This window comes from Formica exsecta, unplaced genomic scaffold (assembly GCF_003651465.1).
Source record: "Formica exsecta isolate Colony F162 unplaced genomic scaffold, ASM365146v1 scaffold1163, whole genome shotgun sequence".
In the NCBI taxonomy this organism is placed as follows: domain Eukaryota; kingdom Metazoa; phylum Arthropoda; class Insecta; order Hymenoptera; family Formicidae; genus Formica; species Formica exsecta.
Window position 1 is genome coordinate 16526 of NW_021848503.1, and position 9227 is coordinate 25752.

A 9227-nucleotide genomic window follows, 5' to 3' on the forward strand; every position below is an offset into this window, starting at 1 on the left:
CCATTACATGGCAGCATCGAGCATCGATCGTCTGCGCAGAAATCATTGCGCAGGAATCTAAATGAGATAGATTCCAGCTTCTTGCGGCTAAGAGCATTATGAGTGATATGAATTCGGTCGAGATAAAAAAATTATGTTCTGATACACATTACTAATACTGAAAATTGATATTTATTTACATTATACACAATAGATATTATTATTATTAAACAAAATATGTATAAAACGTTACTATCCCCCAGCAAAATATTAAAATCTAATCAACCCATACAGCACAGAACGTTGCAGCAACATTGCAACATTGTAGTAACATTGCTGCAACGTTCTGTGCTGTATGGGTTGATTAGATTTTAATATTTTGCTGGGGGATAGTAACGTTTTATACATATTTTGTTTAATAATAATAATATCTATTGTGTATAATGTAAATAAATATCAATTTTCAGTATTAGTAATACTGTGTATCAGAACATAATTTTTTTTATCTCGACCGAATTCATATTACTCATCATGCTATTAGCCGCAAGAAGCTGGAATCTATTTCATTCAGATTCCTGCGCAATGATTTCTGCGCAGACGCTCGATGCTCGATGCTGCCATGTAAAGGTGCCATTACATGGCAGCATCGAGCATCGATCGTCTGCGCAGAAATCATTGCGCAGGAATCTAAATGAGATAGATTCCAGCTTCTTGCGGCTAAGAGCATTATGGTGATATGAATTCGGTCGAGATAAAAAAAATTATGTTCTGATACACATTACTAATACTGAAAATTGATATTTATTTACATTATACACAATAGATATTATTATTATTAAACAAAATATGTATAAAACGTTACTATCCCCCAGCAAAATATTAAAATCTAATCAACCCATACAGCACAGAACGTTGCAGCAACATTGCAACATTGTAGTAACATTGCGGCAATGTTATAATGTTGCTGCAATGTTGCTGCAACGTTCTGTGCTGTATGGGAAGGATTATGGGATATAATTTTCATTTTTTTTCCTGCATGTTTATAACATACTGCTCCTTTAAATCATTTCCTACTTTTAACAATAGTTTTTCAAACTGTGTCGTTTTGTCATTTGTGAATCCCTTTTTGTGTCTTATTTATTTGAATATTTCAACCATCCAAAATCTTTTGCCGCATTTGTATTTTAATTTAATTTTAATTTACATTGCCAGAGTAGTAACGTTTCATAATATATCTTTGATTAATAATAACACACACACACACACACACACATCTGTTATATAATAAATAAATAAAATATAATTCTGAGCAACAATATTCTGCGCAAACGCTTAACGCTCGACGCTTGAGTGTCGGTCTACAATAGTGATTTAAGCTCTAAGCCTTAAGAAATTGACTAATCACAGTCGAGTATTCTCCTCATACTTGACTGTGATGCATGTAGCGTAGCGAAAGAGTACGCTACGCTACATGCGAGCGAGAGAGAACGCAAGCGACACGGAACAGAGTATGTCCTTTTCTACGTGTATCTCTACCCCCACTCCTTAAATAAAGGCAAACGTTCGGTCTAGATATACTATGTCTATGGTGACACCAGTATATGTACAAGGTACAAGGCAGCGATCATGTAATTTTTTCCTCTAATTAAGATTTTACAAAACATAATACAGATCACAATATAGTATGATCAAGCTGTTGAACGATGTCCGATCTTCAACTTTCAGTTTCAATAATTTCTCTTTGATAATCTGATACCTGTTTAAGCTGCTTCTAAGTGGAATATTTTATTGGATAGTTCTTTTTGCTTGCACTTTTTTGAACTTTTAATTGAAATGAAATGGATATATAGTTGAGTGTTAAAGAGTGAGTAAACAAGGAATCTAAGTGTAGAAAGTGCAAATAAAACGGACAGATCTTTTTTAGCTAAAACAGGAAACCAAATAAAGAGTAAGTGACATTTAATAATCTTAAAGAAGAATAATCATTGAAAAATTGCCTAAAAAAATTTTGTTAGTAGTTGTATCTGTGTGCTATATGATATTAATCTCACTAGAAAACACACGAAGTGTTATCTCTCATTTGACAAGCTGTCAATATCTTAAATGTAAAGCATTGTGCATCATTTGAAGGAATTTAACAGAATGTTATTTAGAAATAATATTGTATTCCTTATTTCTGTATATGTGTAATTAAAATAGACAATTATTTAAACATAGTAGTATCTAATATTTTTCAAAGGTTATTCTTAACATTATGCGAAGAATATATATTCTTATATATTTCGAATATAAAAATTAATGTATTTTTTCAGTTATTGGAGATGATTATATCAGAATAATATGCAATACGTAATATTAACAACAAGGCTACTAGTAGAACAATATTAAAATATTGAAATCAAAAAAGAAGTAAATTAAAACAGACATAATATAATATTACAATATAAAAGAGGATACATGTATTTAGTAATTAAATACAAAATATTACATATATGCTAGTGTGTTGAACCTGCTTTATATCTGTACAAAGGTACCGGTATTGTATTATCTTTACGTATTTGTTATAATGATTTTCTTGCATAACATAATAGGAAATATCAGTTAAGTATATAACAAAAGTATAACAGAGTATGACAAAGAGAGATAAACTACATAACTAATATTTATTTATTTTATTTATTTTATTATGTCAAACACAGATAGATTTCATATTAGTTCATATATTTACATTATGCATTATATTGATACATATCATTATATGATATTTATATGTAAAAAATACATTATTTATATCATTTTTAACGTGTGTATATCAATTATATTGAGTGTATATTAATTTTGAGTGTATATCATTACAAGAAAGGATTAATCAATGATTAAAAAATTTTATATTGTAATAAAATATGTTATAATATATTTCTATAACAAATGTAAATTAATCAAGCTATATTTTACAGTATAAAGTTTTGTACTTTATCTAAAGTATCTAACAAAAATTGTAAAGCATTAATAATTATTTATAAACTTAGTGGACATTATTTTAATTAATTATATTTTTTATTCAAGTAAAAACACTTAAATGTAGAGAAATCTATTTATGTTTTCGATTATATTTATGTTTTATGCTACAATGAAATTAATTTATTTGTTTAACTGTTTAGCTGTTACATTTTTAGAAAAATATATAAAGGATAATGTACTTGTAGAAAAGAAGTTGTTTTTCTGATTATTTTACTTTAACAAAAGCAAAGTATTTTGTGGAAAAAAACTATTATCTATAGTTTTGTCCTTAAAAGATATAATCCATTTATAACTATATTTATTTTGCTTTCTATCAAATTTAATAACTTGTGTTTAGATGCTATCAACATAAGTATTAGTTTTAAAGATAATAATATATTTAAGGAAATAGATGTAAGAGTTACTTGGCAAAATTATAATTAATCTTTCATTAAATTTTGTTTTCAACAAGTTTCAAACAGGTACAAACAAAAAAAAAATTTATTGTAAATTTACAAGAACTTGCTCTTTACAAAACAAATCAGTGTTAATAGTTATGTCTATTAGACAAATAGTCAGAAAAATAACTTAATTAATGTTTTCTAAAAATATATTTAAAAACTATCACTGATGGGAGAAATAACAATATTAGAAAAAAAATACATTTATAATATATTTGTATAATATATATAATATATAATATATCGTCGCCATTATGCCAAAACCACGAATGTGCAATTTTGTAGTTCTGAGTTATTGCAATGTTGAAAATTTAATTTGCTCCAAAAAATCATGTTCTAGTTTTATTTTTATAATTATTTTCATGAATTGATACCTCAAGTTTGATGTACTATTATTATCGCATTTGTGTCTCTGGCATAGAATCTTTGTTTAAAATTGGGTAAAGAAATGACATTAGAAAAATTTGTGGTTTTGGCATTCGGACGACGATATTTAATCATAGATATAAAACTAAAAATATATTATATTTTTAATTCCATTCCAAAAATATCTATTACTTTTCTTGTTATTTTTTCAGTATGTTATTAATATATGAAACAAAATAAAGTTTTACAATGTAGTTATGCCTGTATCAAAGAATTATTTGAAAAAAATAACAGAAACTTTAAATTATTTTTATGGCTAAGTAGCTGCAATTTAGCACTAGTAATTAGTACTAGTTTAGCACTAGTTTAGCATTAGTAAAAAATGGTATCTTTTAAATATATTCAAATATATTTAAATGTGTTTTTTAATATACATTTTTGAAATTGATGATTTAATCTTTAGAATAATAGCAACAATTTAATATAATTTTTTAAAATATTTAATTTTGTTGACAAAAAAGCTGTACAGTCAATTCAGAATCTGGCATATGCAATATTGTATGTGTGTGCGTGTGTTGGCAAAATGCTAGCAGAAATATAGTAAAGTTTGCCAATAGAAGATTGATGGTAGAAATCAAGCAAATTCCGGCTCACTTGCATTATAGTTTGACACAGATAGGAGGCAGAAATCTACATTGACAGACTGTGCTCGGTTTTTGTTACCAATCAGCTATTATATCGGCAATCTATTGTCAGCAGACTTTGACAATAGAACACAAGTTTAATGTGAACACAATTGATGCTAATCTGCAGTTTTTGTTCGAATCTGTGGCAAACCGTCATGTTGCTTTTATTTACTAGATTATATTATATATCTTTGTATATATTAAATTTAGAATATTTATATAGAGAATATCCCACTTTTCGTGCATCATTTCTTAATGATAAATTTTCTAGTTATGTTTGGAGTAGATTTTTCCTTAGTAGAAATATCAAGGCATCAATAATTTTTAAATGACTGAAAAAAGCGTTTTTATAAATTAAACACTAGAGAGTGTGCAGTAAATAGATTATAAAATTAGCTAATTTTTTAGCTAATTTTAAATGAGATATAATAAAATTTTAATTGCAAGCTTACAATTAACCATAAAAATATATAATGCTAAAGATTAGAAAACTGTGATAGATTTTTTACGAATATATAATATTATAAACTTAAATATATATAATATTATATATTAAACTTTTCTACATATAGTATGCTATACAGTGTTGTCAAAATGTGAAAAAAATTAAAAAATAATTTTAAAATATTTTATTTTTTTAAATATCAATTAACACAAAAATATATATAATTTTTTACTTATTTGAATATGCAGTAATTAATTTAGTAGTTATAATCTTTTCATATCTATAGAAGTTTTATAAAATAATGAGATTGTATTTATTTTGTGTGTTAGGTGTATTAGACAAACAAAAAAAGAGAGAGGATATTATTAATCAACTATATTCTGTGGATTACAAAGCCAATGATGTTTTCTTCAGGCCTTAATTGTAATCTCTCTTTCCCCAGTTGTTTGGGTTATCCACAAGATAGTGAGGAATTGATCCCAAAAATGGCACGTGAGCCAATCATTCTTAATGTTTATGATATGGTAAGTTACTGGTTTCAATATATTACAACAAATAAATTAAACACCATTAAGAATTGTTTAATGTTATTAGTTACCAATTTTTGTAAATTCAATTGTATATATCAATTAGTATGTTATAAGAAATTTAATTCAACATATATATTCTGTTGCAGTATTGGATAAATGAATATACTACACCTATCGGTCTCGGTGTGTTTCATTCAGGAGTGGAAATATATGGAACAGGTATGTATTCAAAAAATTACGGATTATGAAACAAAGATTTGAAATGTATTTCTGCTACAGAATATGCATATGGGGGTCATGCTCAACCAAGAAGTGGCATTTTTGAAATCACACCAAGGGTAGCTGAAGAATTAGGCGAACAATTTAGATATAGGTGCAGTTTGTATTTTTTATTTTTTATATAAAGATACACTCTTTAAAAGATAAGCGCTCTAGTGTATCACATGTGGTCAATCTTTCTGTAATGCCATCCTTTATGTTATAGACAATCTGTTCATATTGGATATACAGATTTCACAGAAGAAGATGTTTCAAGAATTATTACAGAGTTAGGCAAAGATTTTAGAGGGGACCGTTATCATTTGATGAATAAAAACTGTAATCATTTCAGCAGTCAGTTCACATTGGTATATTACTTTCTTTAACAACACTAATGAATATATAGTATAGATAATATAATAAAAAACAATATATGTTTTAGATTTTATGTGGACAAGAAATACCTGGTTGGGTAAATCGTCTAGCATATTTCAGTTCATGTGTACCATTTCTTCAACGTTGTTTACCAAAGGAATGGCTAACGCCTGATGCTTTGCAACACTCTCTTAGTCAAATTAGTCATCACGAAAGTACACCACCATCTGATACTTCATTGTAACATTTAATTAACGTTAAAATGCACGGTCTAAAATACCGTAGAAGTTATACATTCTAGGTAATATTAAACATGATGAACAAAAATGTTAATTAGAGCTATGACTTTGCCAAGATTTGAAAATCTAAGAAACTAAACCGTCAAAACAAGGTACAAATTTGATATTGTACACTTGAATATGCGACTGCTAACAATTAGTACCAAAAAGATTGCCTTTGTTGCAACATGTCTCCTAAAATGGCAATCTGCAATGTCGCATGTGTTCTTTGTTGAATAATACAGTCAAGATAGTTACATAATGAATAGATAATTACATATGAATTCAAATTGTAATGAACAAGAAACTTGTATGTTAATGAAAACAAAACTTGTTACATTAGAAAGATATATAATTACTAAAATTAATTTTTTTACAAAAGTTTTTATTTCTTATTTTTTACATTTAAAGCTGTAAAGCACTAAGTTAAAAATATAATGCATGAACATCAGATAGATATAATTATATGTAAGAAATATTATATGCAATAGTTTGAATATATTTAATGATCTAATTATTTTCTATAATTTATATATATATATAGATTTTTTACCTTATACAGAATGTTTTATCATAAATATTTTAAATATTCTGGAGATGAATTAGAATCGAAAATTACTAGGACAATGTTAATAGTTTGTTATTATTATGTTAATAATTTTTTTGAGTTAAGAGAGAGTTAAGTCGAGAAATAATCAAAGTTGGTCAATAATATCACATGAAACTTCCGCACTCAAGTTCGTACATGCGTATCTTCTCATCTGTTCTTGATTTTTATAATTTAGTTAATATTAATTTTTACTGCATAGCTAATATCCAGACACCAATAATTCTGGAATAATTATTAGTTAAGAATATTTTATAAACTTGACTTTAGATATGCAAATAAAGTTATATTCTGTAATTAGTTTTAATAAATAATTTTTTAAATTTTAATTAGATTTTGCTCTTACAACTGTTAAATGTTGTATTTGAAATTACGATTTACATATAGTTATGAAGGTATGTAAAAGCTAAAAATTGACAAATCGCGAAAAATAATGATTTTTTATATTTTCCTAGAGAAAAATCAAATCTAATAGCGTTTTCGAAAGTAGCAGGTTTAAGGGTCGCGCAGTAACAATGCGAAACTCCGATTTCAGGATCACCAATCTGACAAATAAATTCTCGATCTCTATATAGAGGTATATGTCCATATACGTACACACACGATTGAATTGCTCGCGTGGACGCACCGTGGAGAGGAAAGATAGAAAAGGATCAAGGATCACGTTATCCTTGTTCCTCTAGCGTATCGCTTAACAGCCGAGATACGGCCTGAAAATGCTTTTTGGCCTCTCGTGACAAAAAACAGTAATGCAACTAGGCTAACAAGCGCCCACTTTTTGTAAATTTTATATTTGTTTATGCACATTTATGCGTATATATATGTATCAATAATATCTAAAAATTATATATATGATTAAAAATTGTATGACGATAAATAATAACAGTAAAATAATAACTCACAGAGTGAACTAATATACAATATGTAAAACACGGGCACTTATTAGACTTGGCAATTTATTGCTTTTTTACTTGTTGCTTTTTCATAGATACTTTATGTGTTGTCAGCATGATAGAGCGACAAGGAGAGAACGATTACTACCAAACGTTTTAATTAGGCTACCAATCATCACCAAACGATTAGATAATTTTAATTATTAAGAAGTTAAAGTGGTCCGGCTAACTTTATGCAGCCAAGAATGCTTGGTTTTCCTTCACCTCTATTTTCTGTTGGCCATCCTGCTAATTTTAACCATCGGTTAATCTAACCAGACTTGGTGAAATTGGACCATAGTATACGTGACATATACTATAATATCGGGTGCACCCGGGTGGGGAATCGGAACACAGCATAGCATTGAAATCAATGGCAAAATTTTTCACTTTTCCGCCCTAGGGGAAAAGTTACATGAGTGAGGGTGCAAACCCATGGCAGCGGAAAAGCGTAACGCGGAACAAGAGCGGACCAATCGTGAGCGTTCTGCAGTTTTCGCTACGCTCACGATTGGTCCGCTATTGTTCCGCGTTACGCTATTCCGCTGCATGAGTTCGCACCCTGCGGCCGGATTCACACCTTGGCAGAAAAGCAAAAAGCAGAAAAGCAGGAGCCAATCAGAACTCGCGCTAAAAAAGCGGAATGTACTGCTTATTTTCAGCGCGAGTTCTGATTGGCTTCTACTTTTCTAGCACGAGTTCTGATTGGCTTCTGCTTTTCTGCTTTCTGCTTTTCTGCCAAGGTGTGAATCCGAAACCTCAGGGTGCCATTCCATGGAGCGCGGAAACGCGGATTAACGTAACGCGGAACGAGAAGGGAACCAATCGCGAGCGTAAAGTCTGTATCAGACTACGCATTGAAGATTGAAATTGAAGATCGAAGATTGAAATTTGACCAATCAGGACAAAGAAATTTTAGTCCCTTTTGTTTTGATTAGTCAAATTTCAATCTTTAATCTTCAATTTTCAATGCGTAGTCTGATACGGGCATAACGAAAACTGTAGAATGGCATCCTCATACCCAGACTCTTATTTCTAGGGACTCTAGTCTATCTCCACTACCGATACATTTCCTCCTGTTATTCTTTATTTACTCTATGCTCGGATCGAATTCTAGTTCTAGTTTCTAGTATCGTGGACACTGGCCTTTAGATAGAAGACCTTTTTCATTTTGTCGCTTGCGGAAAGTTTAAAAATAGTTGAATTCTCGCTGATGAAATGTGATACAAATTTCCTCGGATTTCAGTTCCCAGATTGTACAGATTGTTCATATCCTGTTTGGAAAAAATTTCTAACCGCGTACTCTTCCG

General features: G+C 29.1%; 2 protein-coding genes across 4 annotated transcripts in view; both read left to right on the forward strand.

Annotated features, from left to right (window-relative positions):
* Positions 1–1544: 1544 nt before the first annotated feature.
* LOC115239610 (deubiquitinase DESI2) lies at positions 1545–7310 on the forward strand. 3 transcript variants are annotated; one of them, XM_029814217.1, is made up of 7 exons: positions 1545–1927; positions 2292–2509; positions 5267–5461; positions 5614–5686; positions 5747–5840; positions 5952–6093; positions 6168–7310. In XM_029814217.1, the coding sequence occupies exons 3-7, from the start codon at positions 5336–5338 to the stop codon at positions 6342–6344; spliced, it is 612 nt and encodes a 203-aa protein (XP_029670077.1). In that variant the 5' UTR covers positions 1545–1927; positions 2292–2509; positions 5267–5335; the 3' UTR covers positions 6345–7310. The 3 variants fall into 3 exon arrangements, with proteins under 3 accessions (XP_029670077.1, XP_029670093.1, XP_029670085.1); XM_029814233.1 differs by having other exon boundaries at positions 5380–5461; XM_029814225.1 differs by lacking the exon at positions 2292–2509.
* A 64-nt stretch (positions 7311–7374) lies between these two features.
* The window catches only part of LOC115239586 (protein jagunal), a 3576-nt gene continuing 1723 nt past the window's right edge, over positions 7375–9227 (forward strand). Inside the window, exon 1 of the mRNA XM_029814184.1 lies at positions 7375–7380. Within this exon, the coding sequence (XP_029670044.1) occupies positions 7375–7380 (6 nt within the window). The remainder of the gene's footprint in view (positions 7381–9227) is intronic.